General features: G+C 33.4%; 2 protein-coding genes across 2 annotated transcripts; both read left to right on the forward strand.

The window, feature by feature from the left end:
• The first annotated feature begins 6,702 nt into the window (after positions 1-6,702).
• On the forward strand, positions 6,703-10,773 carry LOC133797470 (uncharacterized). The gene is made up of 8 exons (XM_062235379.1): positions 6,703-6,927; positions 7,250-8,501; positions 8,613-8,703; positions 8,814-8,971; positions 9,055-9,106; positions 9,575-9,654; positions 9,758-9,851; positions 9,946-10,773. The coding sequence occupies exons 2-8, from the start codon at positions 7,356-7,358 to the stop codon at positions 10,524-10,526; spliced, it is 2,202 nt and encodes a 733-aa protein (XP_062091363.1). The 5' UTR covers positions 6,703-6,927; positions 7,250-7,355; the 3' UTR covers positions 10,527-10,773.
• A 2,254-nt stretch (positions 10,774-13,027) lies between these two features.
• Positions 13,028-14,475, forward strand: LOC133797471 (transcription factor MYB8-like). The gene is made up of 2 exons (XM_062235380.1): positions 13,028-13,397; positions 13,515-14,475. The coding sequence occupies exons 1-2, from the start codon at positions 13,265-13,267 to the stop codon at positions 14,390-14,392; spliced, it is 1,011 nt and encodes a 336-aa protein (XP_062091364.1). The 5' UTR covers positions 13,028-13,264; the 3' UTR covers positions 14,393-14,475.
• Positions 14,476-26,048: the final 11,573 nt, after the last annotated feature.

Raw genomic sequence — 26,048 nt, forward strand, 5'->3', positions numbered from 1 at the left:
TTAACTCCTAATATACCTAGTCGTCGTCCTTCTCTTAGTTTTCTCTTTAGGAATTATTTTTTCATGTGTTGAGACTTGCTCACACAAACACTAGGTTGTGTTAAAAAAAGACTGTGGTATATTGTTTCAAAGCGGTTGGATTCCTTGCAATACCTAGCATTTAACAAGGACAAAAGGTTAGGGAATTCAAAGTGTTGTCTGTATTTTTAGACACGTGATCACCCGAGTAAGACATTTGCTTCTTTTGACGAGGCCACGCCCTGAGGATAAGTCATCAGGAGGTTAGTTCTACAGTCAGAGATCATTCTCCTCGGATAGAGGGAGGACATCGACATATCCCCAGGACCATGTCCTTAGAGCTATGGACGTCTTCCCAAGGTTATGTCCTGAGGGTGCTTGGCAGTCCACGAGTTTCCTTGCCATCAGTTATATTCCATGCCGAGGACTTAGTCCTCGGGATCTAAAGGATAAGTCAGGTGTCAGCCAGTGCGGGTTAGCAGCCTCAGAGGAAGACCTGACAACCTTTTTGGGTGATATGCCTACAGTGTTGTCGATGGAACGACTCGACAATTCGCACTCCCACTACGTCGTTTGACACGGAAATACGTACAACATACCCTGACAGCACCGGCGGCATGTTCCCCATAAAGTGGGTACCTTTCTGCAATGGGCCTCACGGATTGTAATGCCCAAAATTTCCTAATAAGGTTTAGGACCTTGATTAGGAGGCCGGGAGGGCCATAGTTGATTTATTATAGTATTTCATGAATAAATGCATATTTACGTGGATTATATTATTATATGACGGTGAGTGCATGCGTATGGGAGAATTTAATTATTGTGAGGGTATTTTGGTAATTTGGCCACTGTGGGCGTAATTGTATATTTTGGGTGCATGATTGTGATTAATTAATATAGCCACATTATAAGGTGGATTGGTTCGAGCTATTGACATGAGACGATCATGAGATGTAAGTGTTCGGTCTAGTCATAACGGGTTTAAGTTCGAGGCTCGGGGTGAGTCTCGGGGTGAATTTAATGGTTAGAGCATTACTGAGAAGTAAAGGGTAATGGGATATGGCTTATTGGTGTTTGAGAATATTGGGAATAGCGGGAATTGGAGGGTGTTATTTGTGATTAATGAAATAGGTGCGAAAGGACGGTTTTGCCCTTGGTGGCTGCTAAGGTTTTATTTTAGACCTAAGGGTATTTAGGTCTTTTTACCTTAAGAGATATATATCAGCCATTAAGGCTGTAAAAGAGTAACAAAAACAGAGTCTCTCCTCCTTCTCTCCCGATAGATTTTCTTCCTCTTTTCTCTTTGGATTTTCGAGCTCAGTTTGAGGAATCGAGCCAAGGAACCAAGCTTAGCCAAGCTAGGGTTACGCTCCACCATTGAAGAGGGTGTGTTGCCAAGATTAAGGTGAGTTTCTAGCCACTAGAACTCTTGGTTTTGCTCTGTTTTCTTAGTTAAGTTTCAGCTGGTTTTTGGGTTGGAAACTTGGGAATTGGTTGGAGTTTTGGCTAGGGTTCTTGGGGTTGTGGTCCCTAGGACATGTGGGGATGGTTTTTGGGTTCATTTGGCACCAAAAATGGGATTTGGAAGCATTAGAATCGAGTTAGAATTGAGAAAGTCGAAGAAGGAAGTTTCAGGGATGGTGCTGTCTGGGGTAGCGCTACAGCGCCCATCAGAGGGCGCTATAGCGCTACACAGGGCTCAGTTGGGCGGTTTGTGACTTTGTCTTGAGCGCTGGGGCGCTAGAAGGGCAGCGCTGTAGCGCTCCCTGTTCCTTCAAAACCCTGTTTTGGGTGTTTTTAAGGGCTTTTGACTTGGGGTTTCAATCCTTAAGGCCCGGGATCGAGTCTATTCACTGTGAGGGCATGTTTCGAGGTCCCAAGAGTGGGGTTTGGGTTAAGACCCTATCTTTGGTAATTTTCATTAATTGGAGATCGTTTTGGTTATGGCTAGGTGACCGTCAAAGGATTAAGGATCGATCGTTCTCAAAGGTCGTTCTTGTTTTAACTTCTACTCGAACCGGAGGTAAGAAAACTGCACCCTGTGTATTTGTGACATGCATGGCTATTATTGATACATGTCGGTTGATTATTATGCATGACATGCATGGCTGTTCTTGATGCATGTTGGTTGACTACTAAACGTGACATGCACGGCTGTTATTGGTGCATGTTGGATTTGTGGATATATTGCGTATGATGCATAAGAAACATGTGATTAGGACATGCTTTGTATACTGGGTGTGATATCGCTCAGAGCTTGGGCCTCTGTGTTAATGCATAGTCCTAATTGTACTAATATCTGTTAAGTAAGCATGATGAATACCTTGTTTATAGATATTGGACATGTGATATGTGTTTGGTGGCATGGCTTACCTGTGTATGGCGCTGACTTATTAGTCAGAATCGACAATGGTGTCAGATCCGTCTGTGAAGCTGTGACTTATTAGTTAAGTTCACCACGGGCTGAGCACTGGTCGTGTTTTACCGACCCAAGGGTCAGAGGTGGCAGTGCGTTGTGAACGCCGGGCCAAGTAAAGATTAGATCTAATCGAGGTCGGCATTGAATGACTCATATGGGGTATTAATGCTGGACCGACCGGAAGGTCAATGAGAACTATAAGCGCTTGCCTGGTCTAAGACCAGATGTTTTCAGCCAAGGTATATGACCCCGGTGACCGTTTGTCACATGGCTAAGGGACGTTGTCCATAGTTTCGACTCTAGAGTCGTGAGGAAGGTTATGTTGGTGACTAATCACCTTGCACCTGTCCTAATCAAACTTAAGAAAGAATCACTTATCGGTTAAGCCCTGGTGACCCTATCGTCACATGGCTAGAGGTAGCGATGCTCATTATTGTGACTTTTGGCAATTGTCACCTATTGGCTTGGACTGATAGTCCCGAATGGTTATTATGATCGTTGTTGATATTATATCATGCTCTATTGTGTTTTATTGCTGGGCTTTGGCTCACGGGTGCTACGTGGTGCAGGTAAAGGCAAGAGGAAGCTGGACCATCCTTGAGTTGGAGAGCTTAGGTGATGATGTGTACATATGCAGCTGTTCGTCCGCCACGACCGAGGTTTAAAGTGGAACTAGGGTTGAACCCTGTTTTGCCGCTTAGTTCGGCCTGTTGTAAATATTTTCTGTAATAAACTCAGAAACTTTATTTTCGGGATCCCAATGTATAAACTAAACGTTCTAGTGAAACGTTACATCTTAACCAAAGTTTTTAATCCCTAAACTGCTAATCCTACTTAGTTCACAATTTTGGCCAAATGACTCGGTTAGCGAGTTTAGCACTGTTTACAAGGCACACCGTAACGGTCCTTGGGGTTTGGGGCGTTACACGGATCTCGCTTGGGTCATGATCTTTATTCAATGCAACCAATACATTAAATTGGTGTTAATCCCCCAATAACGGGAAGAATGTATATTAATGACAAATGATTATTATTAATTACCCCAACCTCTATAAATAGAGCTGGAGAGTCTCCTTGTAAAGGGTTGAGTTTTTTAGAGAGAGAAATACCTTGTACTCAGAGCAACCTAAACTCTGCCTGAGAATACTCCATTGAAGCTTGCCCTCACAAGCTTCCCAACCTTTTAATACCAGATACTCATGGACTATGGTTCTTTTATAACCTGAACCACGTAAAAATCATTGAGTTCTATTCGCTTATTTCTTTAATCTCTCTTCTTAGGGTTGATTGCAAAAAATACAGTCAACATTTTGGTGATTTCATTGAGAGCTTGAAGAAAGCATTTGAAACACTCACAACCATGGTAACTACACGAAGAAATGTTATAGATGACGTGTTCCCTCCTACCGGAGTTGAAGGAGGAGAACCCAGTAGGTAACCACCTCAAGACGTGCCTGAGATGATGAAGGACTCCGACGAATACATCGAGTATGACGGCGGAGATAATGGTGTCAACCAGGGGTATTACGAGGAAGAATACCCTCAGCCCATGGATGCGGGAGAGACACCAGAGGTGATGGTGCTCCGTGAGCAGCTTGAAGATTATTTTCTAAATGACGCCTAATTGAAGAAACCCAACCAAACTTGAGCAACCTATTCAATAACATGAGAGAATAACTAGTAAAGACAACACAAAATTAGCAACCAACTCAACCAAAAGCAGAGGGTGGTTGGACTTCAATATAACCAGTAATTAAAGACAACACAAAATTAGTGACCAACTTAACTCAACCAAATTGTCGCAGTAAAGAAACTTTACTGCGACAACATCAAAATATCGTCGCAATAGGTCCCTACACATACGAACCTACTGCGACGATATTTTTGCAACAACATATCATCCTTAAAAATCTACAAAAACGACTTTGTGAGCAAGAGAGACAACTGTAGTGCTAATCGATCTCTTCAATAGTCAAACACATGTATTATGCATTAGCTGAATTTAGGGGCTTATATTTGTTTATTCAAACACTCATGACCGTAGTGATTGATTTTAATTTTAATAATGTTTGAGCTAAGGTAGTAGGACGAAAATAACATTTAAAATAACTTGTCGGCCAAACTTTGATTTGTGATTATTGAAGTTTTCTTTCTTTATTTAGGATTGAAAATGTTTGATTTTTTCTAAAAAGGAAATGGCATGCTTCTTGAGAAAGAGTAACAATGTTGGGATGGTTTAAAACATGCAACCAAACAAAGTTATAACTTGTAAGAACTATATAATTTTTTATATATATATATGAACTATATATATATATATATATATTAATCACTATATGATTGTTTTCAACAATTTTTCATATATATATATTATAAGATCATATGATTTTAAGAGACAAAAATAATAAACCAAAAAAACTAAAATTTAAAATTTTAAGTAATGTTATTATTATAAAATTAATAATAATACGATAACCTTGTTTCTACTATTCATATTTTTCTTCTTCTTTTAGAATAGTTTATTGAAGTCGATCACCTATATAGTTTTAACTTAGTTATTAGTTGATGATGAAATTGATTTTAAGACTTTGAGAAAGAAAAAAAAAATCAGAAAGACAAAAAAGACATAAATACAAAGCTGCTAAAACTGAAGTATACATATATTTACAATTCCATTTATATATTTTTTTACAATTATATATGTATATATATGACACTTTTATTTGTTATTAATGCATATATTATTAATATTTTATTTAATTTTAGCCATTACATAATGTTTCATCTCATGGTGTAAAAAATTGTGCCTAATATAAGTAAACAAATGAATTAATATACATTTACTTATATATCCAAACAATATGATGTACCCACATATAAACATAAAAACAATCTCAAATTATATAGAATTTCCTAAAAATTTGTGTGAGATTTTTCCTATAATTATATTGTAACGTAAAAAAATAAAGTTACACCTTATACCTTATAAATATACCAAAAATACTAAAAGTACTTATAAATAGCAATTGAAAACAATTACTACACAATAATTTTTCTATATATATTAATATGCCACTAAAAAAATTTCAACATTAATGGAAACTTATAATTACTCTTTGCATATATATAAATATAATTTAATACAATATATATTTTTTCCTTAAATTACTTTCTCCATATATATCTTTCATACAAATGGGATACAGAATCAATATATAAAAATAGAGAATCTTAATTTGATGTACTCACTTAGTAGAATATTAATATATAAAATTAGCAAGTTCAACAAACTTGGCTCTAATCTATAGGAGCATAATTTAGATATAATAAGGGTAGGAATAGAGACAAGATGCTTGGATTTTGAACAATGCCAACCGTGGCCTAGCTAACCCTATTATTGGAATCAACCATCATATCACTCTCTCCCTTGTACAATATGATAATATCACAACCCTATTTATTTTATAAGGCTCCAACCAATTTTTATATCTACTCATTTATACAACATAATATATATATTAAAATTTTATCTTATAAATTATGTAAAATTGATACTTTCTTGTCTTCTCTCTACCCTACTGAGGGGCAGAGCCAGGTGCTGAAAATGGGAGCTGTCGCCCTCTAATTTTTTTGTTTGTTTATTTATTTATATTTTATCTTAGCTTTTTTTATTTATTATTTTCATCTAGTCTATACTAAAAATTTCACTATTTATGAATGATAACCATAGTACAAGTTTATAACCATAGACTGTTACGTTATTTTATTGTTAAAATTTTACCATCAACAACATAATTAACGTGAACTTTTTTGAGTTAAATTGTGATGGATATTATGTAAAAAAAAAGAAGGTCAAAATCTTGAGAAATGAGAAATAAAGTACCATTTGACCTTTGTCTCATGTATGATATATCTACTTAATGTCCTTTTACATTTTGAGATGTTAAATAAATATTATTATTATTATTATTATCTTACTCGATATTGGAATTACGCGATATCCATATCCATATCTACCTTTATCAAAAAGTTGATATTAATTAAGATATAAGGCAATTTCACACGTGACTAAAGTACAATACATAGGATTAAAATAACAAACATGTGCATCTTTTGAGCAATAACATGATTATTTTGCATGCTAATCGGGGGTAAACCCGTAAAATCACAGCCTAAAACAAATGGTGAAAAAGGTTAAACAGTATTTGTAGTAATAACTAATAACTAATAAGGTTGGCGCAGACAAACACGGTCTTATTATATTCTCGGTCATTGGCCCATCCATTTTCACTCGACTCGAGACTTCTTCTCTTCTTTCTCTTTGGGGGAAATTACCCAATTTTTTGTTTTTCCTCTTAAAGTCTGCTTACGCATCATCAGCTAAAAGCATCAAAGAGATGAGCTTGAGCAGGAATATACCATGTGTGTATGCATGATAACGCTAATGGTGGAATTTTTGTTTTGACGGAAGCTTTTTATCAAAACCCCAGGTGCCCAACTCAAACTTCTACCATCTTCATTCATTAATTAGATTTCAGCTATAATTTGATTTATACAATTATTTGGATGTTCCTGGGAGTGTATTTTCTGCCATGCTTTTTTTCCCTTGCTCTCTCTGTATATGTAGCTCTGTTGGGTTTTGGTGTTTGCTTCTTTTAGTTCTTTAATCATTTCAGTTTTGGCGAGTTTGGATTGGGATCTGTGTTTTTGGGGTTTAAATGTTTTATTTTTTTTTTGTTTGTTTGTTTCGATGGTTGACTAAGATACTAATATTAGTGTTTGATATTGTTTTTTTTCCTTGTGGGGTTTTAGTGTTAGCCCAGATTATCCTCTTGGAAGGTCTGTGGGTGCTGCCTGGGGGAATTTTGAAAGATTAAGTGTCTGGGATTGTGGTTTTATGGGTTGAACTATTGAATCAATGATGGGGAGCATGAGTGACGAAGAAGATCAATACTTTGACACCCGTGAGGACATAACCTCTGTGTCTGATTCCAGTTCTGATTGCTCTGAGAGTGTTGATTTCGACAATAGGGGTATTGACTCTTTTCCTGAGAGTATAGGGTATGAGATATGGATTAATAACCCAGTAAGTGTTCAGGAGCGACGCAGTAAGTTTGTACGATGGATGGGTTTGAATGAGGGAAGGATGGTAATTAAAGATCATGATGTCACTTCTTGTGATGGATTGGAACTGGAGACTGATAGAATCACCCAATGCAGTGGTGCAGTTTTAGGATCATTGAGTTCTGATGATAATTTATCATTGAGTCAGTCTTCCATGTCGTCCTGGTCAAATGATTCTAGGGTATCGGTAGAAGGGTCACTAGATGAGCGATCTGTTTGTAAGATTAGAAATTTGGATGATGGAACAGAGTTTGTTGTGGATGAACTAGGACAGGATGGGATGCTGAGGAGTCTTCGCAAAGTAGGTTCAGATGCTTTGCTTACTGTTGAGGAATTTGAAAGGAGTCTTGGATTTTCCCCTTTGGTACAGCAATTGATGCACAAAGGAGTTGAAGAAGCTTTCAATTCTGATGCAACAAGAAAGCAAGTTAAGAGCAGGTGGTTAAAGAAAATAGGTGCTGCGGCTAGCATTGTTGATAAACTATTGGCAGCTGGTCACACAGATTGGGATGGAAAGGCTCGAAAAGTCAAGGTTCGATCGTGTAAGAAGCAGTCTAAGGAATTGTCTGCCCTTTACATGCGACAAGATCTACCAGCTCATGAGGGTTCAATATTAACAATGAAATTCAGCCCAGATGGTCAGTACCTTGCTAGTGCTGGTGAAGATGGAATTGTGCGCGTGTGGAAGGTGATGGAGTCAGAAAGATCAGCTCAGTCTGACATTCTTGACACTGATCCTTCGTATGCATACTTCTCAATGAATAATTTTTCTGATGTTGTCCCTCTTAATGTGGATAGGGAGAAAAGGGACAATTTAAAGACATCGGGAAAAACTAGTGTTATTTTCCCTCAAAAAGTTTTCCAAATATCAGAAAAACCAATCCATGAGTTCCATGGGCACTCTGGTGAGGTTTTGGATCTCGCATGGTCAAAAAACAAGGTTAGCGTTTTGTTCTGGAATCTGCACTAATTCAGTAGATCTTTATTTTATTTTTTTGTGTATTGTTTATTTATAAAACTAAAGACCTAGTGTCCAATTTACTTTTTACAGCATCTACTGTCATCCTCTGTGGACAAAACAGTCCGATTGTGGCAACTTGGATGTCAGGATTGCTTAAAAGTGTTTATCCACAATAGTTATGGTGTGTGCACTTTGCTGCTTGCTTTGTTATACTGTATATTCAGTCAATTTATGATTATTCGGTAAAGAGAAGTTTGATTTTGGTGATTCATTTGTTTCGTTCTGATGCAGTCACAAGTATTCAGTTCAATCCTCTGGATGATGATTACTTCATCAGTGGTTCTGTAGATGGAAAAGTACGCATGTGGGCAGTCTCTTCTTGTCAAGTTGTTAATTGGACTGATATAAGTGACATAATTACAGCTGTTTGTTACCGTCCTGATGGAAAGGTTTGTACCATCTTGTTACTTTTGTGAAATTGTATTCTGGTGTTGAAATCCACTATGGATATTAACTGGATGTGCCATTGCAGGGAGTAATTGCTGGCTCCATGAGTGGTATTTGCCGCTTCTACAATGCATCTGGTATGTACAACATACAAATATCATTCTTTCAGTTGCAAGTATAAGTTTTGGTGTTTGTTAGTATAGAATATCTGCTGGTGGAAAATTGATATATCTCTAATGTTGATTAGTTACCGGTTAAGTTTTTCAAATGACTAGAGTTGGCAATTTTGGGATTGATAATAAAGGTCAATAGATTACATGTGGTATTACTATTTTTTCAAGAGCAGTGTATCATTGCTGGTTGTCTTCAGTTGTTTTGTTTTAGTAGAAGAAAATTTAGTTTACTGCAGATAGATCTGTTTTACAAGAAAAGATAGTCATTGAAATTAAACTTGCGAGATTATTGCTTCAAGTTTCTAATTTTGCCATTTCCAGAGGAAGTAATTTATAGAGGGAAAAAATGCATCTATAAGTTTAAGAAAAGTTGATTCACCTTAATCCTTGCTTTGATTTGGTGAATACTAACTGCTCTGTCGAATCTATCAGATAACCGTCTGCAACTTTATGCTCAAATATCCTTGCAGGGAAAAAAGAAGTCACCACTCAAAAGGATAACTGGTTTGCAGGTGGGGGCTTCTTCCATCGTTTCTCCTTTACGAGCTTTCTGTCTTCTGCTTAGTAAGCTTGGTTTTATTTCCTGGAATTTCCATAATCGTGTCCTTTCCACAGTTCTCGCCAACTGATCCAGCCAAATTAATGGTCACCTCTGCTGATTCACAAGTTCGAATTCTTGATGGTGTTGATGTAATCTGCAAATACAGAGGTTTTTTTTTACTGATCTGCAAGTTGTGGATAATTTACAACAACATGAAATCTCAAGTGTGTGGTGTTGATATTCTTTTATTTTCCTTCTTCAGGGCTCCATAATGCAGGAAGCCAGATATCTGCAAGTTTCACACACGACGGAACACGCATTGTCTCTGCAAGTGAGGATTCCAATGTCTATGTCTGGAACTATAGGAGCAAGGATGGGCGTTCAGTCCAGCCAAAGAATCACTGGTCTTCCGAGCGTTTCTTCTCAAACAACACTTCAGTCGCTATTCCTTGGTGTAGTACGAGTATGACTAGCCGTAGCTCGTTTACTACTACATCAGCATCGCATCCATCTCCTGATCATTCAGCTAGCACACACAGAAACACCGAGGAAAGAGGATCAAAGCAATCGCGCTTCTCATCAGCAAATCACTTGTCACTGAGCCAAGGCTTCTTTTCAGACTCTATCTCCAGAGGAACTGCTACTTGGCCAGAAGACAAGCTTTCTTTAAACTCATTGGTTGTTTTGTCCTCAAAATGCAAATCACAACCCAAGTTTCTAAAGCCATTTGGTCATAGCACAACAACCAGTTGCCCCCAAGCATGGGGCTTGGTTATTGTAACAGCAGGCTGGGATGGTCGAATCAGAACATTCCAGAATCATGGATTGCCAATACGAATTTAATTCTATTGATGGATTTTTCAGAGACAACAACTATTCTTCCAGGGTTTTTTTTAGTGGAATTGGTTAGAGTAGCTGTACATCTTGAAGTGTCCTGGCTTGCAAATATCATAATTTAGCTGATTTTCTTTCACGGAGATTAATTAATCTGTATATCAAGGCCATCTTGGTTGCTTGAACATTCTTGCAATCTTTATAGTTTTAATATTCAACCAAAATCATATATGACAAGCATGATCATTTTCTCATAGTAACGACTAATTATCACTGTAATGACTACATTCTTTGGTTTTAAAAAAGAAACCTCAAGAACTAACCTAGGGAAATTTCATGTGTGAAATTTTTTAATATGACACCATAACTTACTATCCCAAATATATGACAATATTAATTTTTTAGACAAAATTACTCCTAACATCGAAATTGCATCGAAAAGACATCGTTTGGGATAATAATCAAGTTTTCATGATTGCATCGAAATATTATTGTTGTACCATCGATTTTGTATCGAAATATCATCCATTTGGCATCGAAACAATATCGATTTTGCATTAAAAAGTCATCGTTTGGGCCATAAAACAAGTTTTCATTGTACCATCGATTTTGCATCGAAACACTATCGATTTTTCATCGAAAACCATCGATTTTGCATCGAAAAAACATCGTTTTGGCAAAAAAAAAAACAATTTTTATGATTGCATCGAAACACCATCGATTTTGCATCGAAAAATCGATGGTACATTGATGACGTTTCGATGCAATCATGAAAACTTGATTTTTATCCAAAACGATATTTTTTCGATGCAAAATCAATGGTATTTCGATGCAAAATCGATGGTACATCGATGCAAAATCGATGTTACATCGATGCAAAATCGATGGTACATCGATGCCGATGATGTTTCGATGCAAAATCGATGATATTTTGATGCAAAATCGATGGTACATCGATGCAGTTGCGATACAATTATGAAAACCTGTTTTTATTTATATTAGAAGTACTTTTGTCTAAAAAAAATTGAAATTGTCATATATTTAGAAAAGTAAGTTATGATGACATATTAAAAATATAATATGAAATTTCTCAACCTAAATTAACCTGAAAGCGGTAGTTCATCAAATGGTCTCCCACAATCTTTAGGTTCAAGTCTCTCGTGAGTACCCACATATACATGCCATATTTATTATATGTACCAACTAGTACTGTTACATATCATATATAGTGGCGACTCTAATTATTAGATCCAAATGATTACATAGTCAAGATATAGAATTACCTACATATATTACCACATGTATTGAAAAATATAAACAATAAATAGTTTTATTTATTAATAGAAAGCAAGTTAAATCTATGAAAATTACCAGCAAGTATTTAAGCATAATTATCTCTGTTAAAAATCAAGATGAAACGATCCAATCCTGAATGCGATTTTTTTTAACTTGACTACTCGAGAGGATCAAACATAAGACAGTGAGCACAGATTATATATAATGTCAAATAAAGCAAAAAGAGTCATTTAAAAAAAAAAGCAAATCTTAAAAGTGATCACTTCTATAATATCAAACCATATCTTTTAAAGATGTAAACTATGAATTACAAAATAGCCACTAGTACACAGTATGAAAATAATGTCTTTCTCAAAATATACAAAGGTACTAACTACGAAAATAAGACTTAAGTGGTAGTATTAGTCATTGCTCTGATAATAGTAATACAAAGGTACACGCCACAGTATATTACTTGCTCCACGGTAGTTAATAATTTTACCAGTCATTATGAGATTGAGAGATAGAGAATATATATAACAAAATTTGGTATATTCTCCCCGTAGGGTTTCACTTTAAGCTTTATTGGTGGGGCTATCAGTGTTCTCGACTTGTGAATAGTTTTCGACACGATTTTTTTGTATGACTGTGTATATTGTAGCTATTTAGAGCATCCTGCAAATTTTCATAAAATTCCGAATAGTTTACAGTACCGAAAACTAAGTTCAAATATGTTGTTGCATGCGTGACTAATTTTTTTTATGCGCGTAAAAATCAACATGTATGAACCTAGTTTTCGGTACTAAAAACTATTCAGAATTTTCTGAAAATTTGCAGGATGTTCTAAATAGCTACAATATACACGGTCATAAAAAAAATCACGCCGAAAACTGTTCACGGGTCTAGAAACACTGAAAGCCTCACCAATAAAGCTTAAAGTGATGCCGAAGATTTATCCTATATATATTTATATATAGCGATTATATAAGGGAAGGGAATTGTGTTGAGGGACTCCACCTCCACCCTCAAATGGCTTATTTGCATGGCCCATGATTATATAATTAACCCCGTAGAATGGCAGATAGAGCAAGAAGAGTCGCTGAGTACACGTGCACAAACCTCTCTCCTATACATGAATTACAATATATATAATTGTAATTCTCAAACATTAACTTAACATTGTAGAATACTATTCAATAACTTATTAAATTCACAAACAAAACATTTTGTGGTTTATTTATTTCTTCTATTTTTTAACCGTATTCCTCTTGTTAAAAAAAATGACTAAACTTTATTGGCTGTGGTTGAGTATTCCAACCATATAAAAGGGGGGTACTGCGTTCTATTTTGGTGGAGATCAAACACTTTATATTTATAGCAATTATTCTCCCTTTTCTCTCATCACTCGATTCAAATTCTCTTTCATATAAGAAGTGAGAGAGAGAGAAAGAGAGAGAGAGAGAGAGAGAAATATGGGAAGAGCTCCATGTTGTTCCAAGGTTGGGTTGCATAGAGGTCCATGGACCCCTAGAGAAGACATACTTCTCACTAACTACATTCAAGTCCATGGTGAAGGCCATTGGAGATCTTTGCCTAAAAAAGCTGGTAATTATTATTAATCAAATTAACCTAAACACACATCTCTACACATGCATGTAGTCACATCTATATCTCAAATTATATTATTGATATATATAAACGTATATTTTTGTTTACATGCAGGCCTTCTAAGGTGTGGAAAGAGTTGTAGGCTAAGATGGATGAACTATCTGAGACCCGATATCAAGAGAGGGAACATCACTCCCGATGAGGATGACCTTATCATTAGGCTGCATTCTCTTCTGGGCAACCGTTGGTCTCTCATAGCGGGTCGGCTTCCGGGTCGAACCGATAACGAGATCAAGAACTATTGGAATACCCACCTGAGTAAACGACTCGTAACCCAAGGAACCGACCCCAATACCCACACAAAATTGTTGAGCCCTGGTGCCCTAGCAACTACCACTCGGAGGAGGTCCAAGAAGACCGGTACTACTACTGCAAACGCAAAGAAGAAGAATAAGAACAAGAAGAAGACGAAGATGATGGCGAAGACCAACGATAATACTCAAGATGATGATAATGACAGGGAGTTCGAGCAGCCCAAAGTCCATCTCCCAAAGCCAGTTAGGGTTTCTTCTTTTTCCTTGGTTAGGAACTACAGTTTCGAAGGGAGCAGTAGTATTAACATGAATCACAATAATGTTACTACTGCATGTGAGTCTGCTTCGAGCCAGGAAAAAGTATCAGGGTTATTAGATCATCATCATCATAATCATCATGAAGTTGACAATGATGATGTTCCTTGGTTGAGTTTCATGGCTAGTGATCTTGCTAATGATATTGATGGTGACCTTGTTAATGGTAGTAATGCTTCTACTACTACTACTACTACTACTACTTCTGATAATCGTAACATTAATAACGATGATGATCATAACAGTTGCACCCTAGACAAGCTCTACGAAGAATATCGGCAGCTTCTGAAGACCGAAGAATTTCATGAACAACATCACCAAGCTGAGCTAGACTCGTTTGCCGAGTCATTATTGTTGATCTGATGACGATTACAAAAATAAATCATATATTTGAAAAAAAATAAAAAATAAAATAAAAACTCTTGCCGTGATTTTCATAATGATTATCTGAACGTTCTTAATAATTAGGTATTTCATCACGTGCTTACCTTCTATTCGTATTCATATAATAACAACGAGATATTTTATATATATACAGAGGAATGGTTATGATACATCACTTTTTTTTTCACCCCTTTTTTTTTATATTTTAAGCACTTGGATATATATAATTTCAATTTCAAATTTTTTATATTATAGATATTTAGAATATTCTGCAAATTTTCAAGAAATTCTGAATAGTTTACTAAGCCGTAAGCCGAAAATAGAGTTCAAACTGTCAAATTTTACACGACTACACAAAAAAATAAGTACGCGTGCAATAGACATTTTAGACCCTATTTCGGTACAATAATTTATTCAGAATTTCTTGAAAATTTGTAGGATATTCTAGATAACTATAATGTACACTATTATATAAAAAAAAAAATTGAATTATAACTATTCAGGTGCTAAAATAGAAAAATGATATACTGAAATTGCAAAAAAAAAAAAAAATACATTATAATAGCTCCCTGTATATATAAATATATATTGTTCATACAAGATATATAAATGTAAAATTACTACTTCTCTTTGTATAGAAGTATTGTTACGTATATATGTACTCATTGATACAATCATCATACATTAGAAAATAAGTGATATTTAACGTAGCGAAAAAGCAAATATTTATAATTTTTTTTTGTAGGGATATAATTGTTTAATATATAGATTTAAAAGTAATACTTGCGAGAGAAAACATCTAAACAAAGTAACTAGAATATGACATGGCATATTCTCACGTTTGATCAGGAAAGAGCCCCAACCTCCCATCTCACTTACAAATTAGAGTCAGAACATTATTACATGTCAACTTTTACTGCAATATTTAATTAATAAAAACCACACACGAAAATTATTCGACATTAGTAAAATTATAATTTTTGAGTTCTTAATTTTATAATTTTTTTTTAAATTATATAGTTTTAATAATTTGTTTAAATTTTTAATTCCGGACTCTAGGCTTGTGTGGGGACTCTAAATTTGGGTTTGACCTACCTTAACTCAGAGTCAATTTTAATGGTGACTCATGAACAAAGTCGAAATCGTAATTTAGTGGAGGCAAGACTAAGTGTAAAAATAGACAAGACACGTACACGAACATAGATACGTGACACTTTAGGCATGATATGCATGATTGATATGATAAGTAACACTAATATAGTAATAAAAAAATGTGAAATTAAGTTAAGCTATTTTGAAACGTTAAGAGAGAAATATTGTGTTGGATTTTCTAATTAAGAGTTTTTAAAGGATTTTGAGAAATTTTATATTAAGTCTAATATTTGCATTTAGATTTGATAAATTTTTTGAATTGTCAATTATTAAGTATTTTGAATTTTAAATGCTAAACAATAAATTTCTAACTTTATCATGTATGTTTATAAAAAAAATTGTTAATACTATAGAAAAAATTTGTAAATTTATTAATTACTTAAAATTAAATAATTGAATTATTAAACTAAATTTTTTGCTTTACTACTAGGTGCTCAAAATTTGAGATTTTTTAATTATTAAATGCTATATCACAAAATTGTTACTTGAAGTGTTCAAAAACCAAGAACTATAAATTAATAAAAGTTAAATATTTTCTTTTTACTTTAGAATGTGCTCATTTGTCCCAAATTTTTTATTTCATTAATTTTAAACTTTGTTAGGGGTTCAAAATCTAATAATTATTAATTATGAATATTTCATTATATTATAACAAAATTTTATAAATATAATTTTCAAAACTTTTTTTTATTTTTATATTTAAATATTTATATACATTTTAAAAGTCCAATGGGGCAACTGGACCCTTGATAGCTCCATAGATCCGCGATGACGATAAATTTGAATCTTAAATTACCTTACATAATCCTTTTTTTTTTTTAAATTACCTTAACATAAAAGATAGGGTATAGTTAAATCACGTGATACAAAAATACATATAAATCATAGCTGGCCCAGCCAGGAGAACAAAATAAATTTGTATTCCTTACAATTTGAATATGATATATATAGGTTCAAAATTTATGCTTTCCTTGATTAAATACCATTATTTATATATAAAAATAAGTTTTTCAAATTAAATACCCCTTTAAATCTTTCATATTATACATAAGATAGCTAAATTTATAAAACACTCATAGTTGCTGATATTTTAATTGAATTTCTAGAATTTGTATATTTATATTGTATTTTATTTATATATTGAAGTAAATTTACTCATAATTATAGGTAATTTTTGTAGTCAAAAGTGGTTGATATAATATCAAATGAATTCAAAGTAAAATAATGTACAATAAATAGAGCGTATAAAATATAAATTAACCTGAAAATATATATATATATATATATATATATATATATATATAAACGCAAGAATGACGATCCACAAGTTGTGGAGTCATTAACTCCATATAAGTGCACATCACATCAAGTCTCATAATTAGTCTTTTTTTTTATGAATTGATTGGAGAACGTATAATTAGGACAACCATTTTTGAAATTTTGAATTTCGTAAATACGCAAACTACACTATAGCTAAGTCGTGGGAATACTAATTACTTGGTTTTTATATTATTTTTTAAAGAATAATTACAATTTATTGTAGTAATTTTTAATATATATATTTCAACATCCTCTAATTAAATATATATTTATATATATATATATTATTACGTTTGACAACACAATAACAGGTCCACACTTTTTCAAAAACCAAACATGAATGTATTGAGGTCAATTAATTAAAATCCCCCGAGCTCAGGACTTGTTTGGCACATGTGAGTTAGATAAGCTCGTGGCCAACTTCTGTTCCTCATTTGTTAGTTGAATAATTTTGCCATGGTAAATTTTTATATACTTTATTATCATATGATCAAATTATTAGAAGGTTTTATAATCATTTATTTGATGTGACCTTAGCATTATTGTATATAATAAGACAAGCATATTTGTTAAGCTCACTATAATTAATATATTATAAGGTTGCAAAAGTTATAACTGCTTGAATAGCATATATATCTAGCAATATTACTGAAAATTCTCTTAATTTATATATTACTGTATATAATGAATCTAAAAAGTCTAAAGTCTATCTCGAAATTAATTAAAAGAAATAATTAATTATGAGATTTAGAGTAGTTTTAATGAAAAAATTGTGTTGATCCATGTATATATATTTATATATTTTAGGTGAAAGTAACATGATGTTTCCCTAGTTTTATATATAGAAAATGTATTAATTTATTTTTATTATATTTTTTAATTATTATATAAATTTTAAATAAATAAATAATATTTATATATTATAAAAAGAAGATGCTTAATATATTGCATGCCATGACATATTAAAAAAATTAAATTTTAAAATATTTATGATATATACTGATAATAATACTTCTTAAAAAATATCTATATATATTATTGTCCGTGTTTTCATCATCCAACACGTGGCAATTGAGAGCAATTAGCGACAGGCCATGGAGTCCTCGGGATGCGAGTTCATTGATGCAGTCCAGTTCGACCGAGTCGAGAATGCCTTCAGGTGAGGTTATGCCCCGAGGTCTTTTCTCAAGCGAGGGTGTCTTCCATTGAGACTGCGTTTCAAGTCGTTCTGCGAAGTATAAATAAACATGTGAGGCCATGAACTGAGGTCTTTACTTGGGGAGAAGATGTCTCCAAGTGATGTTACACCCTGAGGGGCTCTTCTAACTTGGCCATTCTCCAAGTCCAGGATTTCGGTCCTCGGGCCTAGGATTAATGTCAGGTGTCGATCACTACAAGTGTGGACCTCGAAAGGATTGTTTGACAACTTTTGGTGATCCTATCGATTAGTGGTGTCGAGTTCGTACACTCGACAATAGAAATTTCCCACAACGTCGCCTGACACAGGCAAATGTGCGTCGCACGGTGAGAGTCGCAGATATGTTCCCCATAAAGTTAGTGTGTAGCTTTCTGCAATGGGCCTCGTAGAATCTGCGTGAGCCATAATCTTTATTGTAACACAGCCCTTTGTGTATTAATTTAACATTAATACCCTGATATTAATGAGCGATGATGAGGATTAAGTATCCCAACCTCTATAAATAGGGCTAGGGTATCTCCCTTTAAAGGGTTGGGTTTTTTGGAGATGAAAACTCTGTACTAAGTGCAATATATACGTTGCCTAAGAAACACCATTGAAGCTTGCTATCACAAGCCTCAAACTCACCAAATAATAGATGCTTGTGCACTAGGGTTCTTTTATAACTTGAACCACGTAAAATCTTGTGTCATTCCTTGTTTATCCTTTAATCTCTCATATTAAATTAGCAGCGAAAAAAAGCAGTCAACATATTTAAAAATTATATTTTATCCATTAACATTTGCTAATCATTATTTAGTTAGAGTCAAATTTTTGTGAACTAATTTTTTTAAGAGAAATTTTAATTAAATGTAAAAAAATATTATGTATTAAATATTATTATAATAATAATATTTTATAGTATTTAAATTTATATTAATACAATTATTAAATTATATACTCTTAATTATATTAGACTATGATATTTATAATTTTTTTTTTAAAAGTTAGAGAGTATGATATTTACAAAATAATAATAATAATAATAATAATTTTATGTTATTATTTATTTTATATAGCAAAACTACTAATGATATAAATTTATTACATATATATAAATAAAACTTTCTTAATTCTTTATATACGATCTGTTTTTTTATTGCATTATACAAAATAATAATAATAATTTTATGTTATTATTTATTTTATATAGCAAAACTACTAATGATGTAAATTTATTACATAGATGTTTCCATTTTTTTTAATGCTTTTATGTAATGATGTAAATTTATTACATATATACATAAAAAAAATCAACACTATTAAATACACATTTATAATTCATAATTATGGATATATAATGTTATTACCTGTCAATTATAGTGAATTAAAGACGATCTTCATCGATCATTGTAAAAGTTATTTAAATCCTTGCATTATTACTTGCATAAAAGTTGACAACAAAGTATTCATTATTTAATTATTCTAATTTATACCGAGAACTCATATAAGATATATACTTAGCAATATACTCGGAGATAATATAGTCGAGCTTGACCTGTAAGTTTTTTTTTTTTTTTTGAGAAACTACCTTGATCTGTAAGTTAATTATATTTATGTATAAAATTATATACATTATATAACAATAATGGCCATCTTCACTATATGCCACTTGCTCACTTATTGTACTAAAATCCACTCAATTATTTAAGAACCTACAATGCAAACCAATTTGATGGGCATTAAATTAATTACTGTGTCCAAATGACATGTGGGTCTGTCATACAAATAAATCTATAGAATATACTAGAATAGCTTGAACTATAGAATATACTATATATAATATATATATATATATATGTATGTACATATATTTATCAACACGCATGCATTATATGATGAAATAATATTTTGGTTGGTTGCATGTTACCTAGCTCGCTGGGAAAATTTGACTGGTTTTACTCTTCTAATTAGACTGATTTTCTATACCACTCAATTCATTAGTTGATTTGTTGGGAAACTATATTGTTTCTCTTGCTTTTCTTCCAACCTTCGTCTTTACCATTTAACATGTGAATTTCATAACTTTGTAATTTAAAAAAAAATTGAAATCCATCATAATAATGATTATGATTGACCAAGGTTGTGATAATTATATTGTTTGAGATTGTAAAGTAATATATACACAAAATTAGCCTGAGATATGTACTTAGTTGGAATTAGTCCCAATATGGGATGATTTTTTTGGAGTGTGAACTATGGACTCAATTGAGAGAAAGCAGCTTTGAAAAGCTTGACTAGCTATGATTTATTTAGCTAATTATGAGCTATGACTGATCTTCTAAACTATACATGTACGCATTCACATTTTGACAAGAAATAACTCTTATGTAACAAACAATTAGATAGCTTGTAAAGTATGTCATACACATATAGTTTCTTATTTGAAGCCTATTCATAAATTTTTGTTAATACTTAACCCACAAGATAAAGTGAGCAAAACTTTTACTATACATATACGTATACATATATATATATATATATATTTATAACATATTTTGCTTTATTAGTTATATCTTTATATTTATTTGATCGAGTGTTTCATAGGTGATTGATTTGAAATTTTAGAACTACTAGTCATGCCACTATACCAGGTCTGATGTTAATTATGACACCTTATCCCACATCATAAGTATGTTAAAAGGGAGAAGTATTTGATCATTAAAAACAAGGGTTTTTTTTAATCATAAATCTAGATTTGTTTATAAGTTCTAGATTAATATTAATTTTTTCAAAAATGAATTAGAGTATGGAAAACATATAGGAAGTTATTTGGATTACCTAAGATTGCATTCAATTTCTAAAGGTGTTGCCGTCTCTTCTCTTTCCTAATCATTAAGAAGAAAAAAACAACCTCTTACTTTGCATCTAGCCTTCGTATGAGTTGAAACTTAATAAATCTATAAGAATGGAAATTGTAATTTTATTCAAAATTTAAGATGCTTGTCCAACAGATGTAAAAAAGTAACTTGTTGCTTTTGGAATGCACATCATCTAAAACATAAGAAATTTAGTAGAACAAAAAGGTAACATGTTACCGCATTAAGTTTTTTCTAGGCATCCCTCAATGTTTGCATAGAGGTTTTGTAACACCCGAAACTTGTAATGAGATTTAGTACCTTAATTGCATGCCTAGAGGATATGAAATGAATTATTGAGGAATTATATTATTATATAATTCAATATGTTTGATTATGTGTATTAAATATGTTTAGAGACCCGCTTTTGATAAAAATTGGTATTTTTATAATTTTGATCTGCTGATGGTGTATATTTGTGTATTATATGTGTTATATGACCACGTTATTATGTGGATATGAGTCACTTTCGACAAGAGTGAATCCTTTCAAGCGATAAAAGCGTAAATGTCACAATAAAGAAAATATTTAGCTCGAGTCGAGTTTAGGGGTATTATTGGAATTTTCACACTTAATGGCTTTTGGTGGAATAAAATTAGTTAGTAGAATTTTTATGTTTAATGAACATTAGTTGAATAATTGGAGATTCGTGGGTGCATTAGAAAGAGTAGCAAGATTACCATATTGCCCTTGGGATTAGCATAAATGGGAAATTGAAGGGCAGGGTCTCTTGGTAATTTGGTTGTGAAAATAGTAAAGAGCTGAGATCAGCTTTTCCTTTCCCTCAATCACTTTTTATTATTATTATTATTATTATTATCCTCTCCTTCTTCTAGTTCCTCCATCAAACTCATCCTCACCAAAAGCTCTTACTGTTGGTCCAAGTTCTTCAAATTTTTTAAGGTTTTAAGAGAAATTCAAGCTCTAAAGTGGGATTAGGAGCTGCCAACTTCACCATCAACCTAGGATTCGAAATTCAGAGAAATGTATGAATTCTCTTCGCTTGTTCTTCATATTGTTCTTGAATAGAAATTGGGGGTTTAGCTTAATTTTCGAAAATTGATGAGCTTAGGTTGTTTGAATGAGTAGGATAGTGTTAGAAACAAGTTTATCAACTGTTTTGTAGCTTAAATCTGTTGGAAAAAAATTCAGAGTACACAACGAAATTGGCGTGGTGGACCCATTGGGTAGGAACAACAACAATCAAAAAAATTTATTAATCATATAAACAATTTATATGACCAAGAAAGCAATCGAGAAACATTAACATACAATATTATTAATCATGCAATATATATATATATATAAATATACAGTATATCTATATATAACATATAAACACATAAATATATGAATATTCAAAAACATAAACTTTTACCTCTTGAAAACTATCAAGTGTCCTTGAGTCTTTTCGTATATTTATCAATCTTCCTATCCAAATCTTTAAGCACTCAAACCAAGATCTTCTTGAGTATTTTCTACATCTCAAGATGTATGTGGGCACATAGAGAACACGAGTTTGCAATTTTATGAATCACAAGTATTTCTCAACACACGAGAACTTGGATTATGGTCTGAGAATTGTTAGAATAAAGAAGAAAAAGAAAGAGTTTTGTCTGACAAAAACACTAAGAAATATTCTGAATTGTCAATCTTTATTTTTTTCTTTTTTTTTATTCACTTCTTCTTCTATATCATATATATATATATATATATAGATATTCCTATTACTTTATTATTCATAATAATAATAGTAATATAATAAAATATCATAATGATGATAGGATTTGGTTTAGGTAAATATCTTATTTACCAATTTGAAAAAATCATTTTCAAATTATTAAATAATCAAATAAATAAAATAAAAAACTACACTGATACAATATTAATATATGTGATACATGCATGGCACATACTCTGGATTGTGTCATGCGTGACCCACTATATTTTCAGGAATTTTATATTTTTCTTTTATTTAATTAAATCAATCTCCCACAAAATAAGGTATTAATCTTTTTAAGGAAAAATTCAAATTGATGATCATCACTGTCATTATCTTTTAAAATTCAATAAATTAAAAACTATTTTTTACTTACCAATTTTATTTTCTCCCACTGAGAAAATATAATTAATTTAAAATTTTTATTTATTTATTTATTTATATATATAAATTTCGAAAATATATATTTAAATTAATAAATATATTTTTGAAAATGAATAATTAATTATTTAACATCAATCATCATTTAATTGCATACTTGACCCGAAGAATAAAATTCTTCTCAAATTCCTAAATTAAAGTTATACTCTTGTATCAACTCTTATATTGATATGGTGTTGATAGAGTCACCATGGGGACCTATGGACCTATAATATCAAGCTCCAATAAATATTATATTATTAATCAAAGCTCTTTGAATAAATAATCATATGTATTAATCTCATGATTACTCCACTATAAATATGAGATTGAACTCTTGATAATTACAGACATATATTTACTGAGTACTTTATTAAAAAATAAAGTGTCCATTGATATAATCATTACATACAGCATTAATTCTCTATTAATGGTTCATAATTAAAAGGGAATAAAATTATTGTTTTACCATTTTAGCTATATCTTGTTCCTAGAGTACCATTGACTTTACTAGTGAAGGTTGTGTCACAATAAGTTTGCGACGTGAGCGCTCATAACCTTTTCAGTTCCAAAAGTCAGCCCAAATAGGGAACAAATATTCAATCTATAAGGAGATATAGATTTCATATTTGTTAAACTATGTCCCTAGCCATATACATCATTGAGTCCCCAAAACAATTGTTCTTAGCCTGATTATTCTGACAAACTTTAACAGATGAATCAAAGGATCAGATGACATATATAGAAGTTCATAGCAACCTCAGAATTAAGATCATTGTGTATATGATCATCATTTGATGTGTTTGATTAATACTATGAAACAATGTTTAAACAAGTATTAACAAATCACATCTGCTCCAGTTCTACATACTCTCAGCATGCAAAGTATGTAATGAACCAAACTCGCTAATAAGGCTTAAGGGCCTTGATTAGTATGACAGGAGGGCATTGCTAGAATAATTGTGATTTAATGAGTAACTATGTGTTTAATATTGTTTATATGATAATTGATTGTATTATGTGGTAATATGATATGTGATATATGTGAGAACCACATTATTATGTGGGCAGGTTCGTTGAGCATGACACAAGACGATTCTAGGGTCAGATAGCGGGAAAAGTCACAATGAGATTTAAGTTATGACTTTGGAGAAGTCGGGGATATTTTTAGATGGCGGATAGTGATTTGGGTTATCGAGGCATGAAAATAAATATATGGAGATATATTTGAGGTTAGGATGTTTAGGTGGGAATAATGGGGGATTTTACCATTTTGGCCTCGGGGACGGTTCCGGCACCCCGAGCCTCGGGATTAACTTAATAGATAAGTTGGACTTAAGGAAGCCTTTAGAAGAAAAATAAACCGACTAAACACTTAGGCTCTTTCTCTCTCTCACGCTCAAGGAAACACAAAGGAAACCAAGGGAAACTAACTGGGATTTCTGAGTTTGGTGGTGAGAATTTGAAGGTCTAGCTCAGGGAGTTATCAAGCACTAGAACAGGGATTAAGGTAAGCATTTAACTCTGCTTTCTGTGGTTGAATTATGGGTTTTAGCTGGGTATTAGTTAAGTGCTGAAACAAGTTTAGTTGTTCTAAGGCAGAATTAAGAGGAGAAACTTGGGAGCTTAGCTTGGTCACAGCTTGGCAAAGTGATTCTACAGCAAATGTGAGTCTCTACTCTTGGTTTAGAGGTTTTTCATTGAGTTTGATGGCTGGTTTGTGTGTGTTTTAGCATTTGGGTTTCGGAAATTGAAAGGAAGAGATTAGGGTGTGTTAGGCTGCGTTTTCTTGGGAATTATGTTGTTTAGATCATGTTAAAGAAGTTGGGGATTAATTGGTTAAGAGTTGGGAAGTTTTGGGATGGTTTGAGGTAAGGTTTTGAGCTTTAAAATGGTGTAAAATCTAGGTTCGAAGGGGAGGGTCGCGGCTCTGTTCTAGAGCGAAGCGGCCCTAGCATGCAAAGAAGCCAAGGGGGCTCGGCCAAGGGGGCGCGCCGCGGCGCCCAAGGCAAGGGCCGCGGCACGTGTGTGGTTCAGTGAGGGAGTGGGCTCTGTTTTGAGGAAGGACCGCGGCTAGGTTTTGGGGGCCGCAGCCCTTGGTTGCACACTTCATATTTTGAGGGTTTTAAGCGTGGGGAAGTGGTCTAGTGTGCTTGGGTTTGGTTTCACCACCGTGCTTGGTGGAATTAGGAGTCCCGGGAGTTAGTTTTGTAATTGGAAACCTATATTTGATTATTTATGAAACCCTATGCTTTGGTTGTGGCTAGGTGATAAAAGCTTAGGCTCGGGAACGGATCGTGCTTGAGGGGCGTTGCTCGTAATTCGATAATCGTACAGAACAAAGGTAAGAAAACTGCACTCAGTTGAATATATGTGACGGGACTAAGGGCTCCCTATTGTAGAAGCTTGAAAAGATGGTATTATGCCATGCAAGCAATTTAGTGAACCAACGACCTAAGGGTGCCAAGGGTCTCACTAGCGCACAGGGCGCGGCTCGGACACTGGTATCCGAGGACAGCTTATTATGCACTGAGCTTGGTTTAAGCGGGCCAGAGTCAGTGGGTTAAACAGAGGGTGCGGCCTAAGTCGTCGGCCCTGAATATTATGTGATATGAATGTTATGTGTGATAGAATGTATCATGGATTGGATTGTATATGCTGAATATCTGTTGTTGATTATCTGATAAGTATACATGCTTACTGAGCTACTTGTCTGTTGTTATTGTTTGAGTTACCTGTGATGTTTTCTTGCTGGGCCTTGGCTCACGGGTGCTACGTGGTGCAGGTAAAGGCAAGGGCAAGTTAGATCATCCCTGACTGGAGAGCTCAGCGAGCGGAATGTACATAGCCAGGTGCTCGGCCGCCACGGTTGAGGTCTAGGTAAGGACGTGGAACCTAAAGACCGTCTGTTTTGCCTTAGTATGGCTA

The sequence above is a fragment of the Humulus lupulus genome, chromosome 8 (genome assembly GCF_963169125.1).
Source record: "Humulus lupulus chromosome 8, drHumLupu1.1, whole genome shotgun sequence".
NCBI lineage: Eukaryota > Viridiplantae > Streptophyta > Magnoliopsida > Rosales > Cannabaceae > Humulus > Humulus lupulus.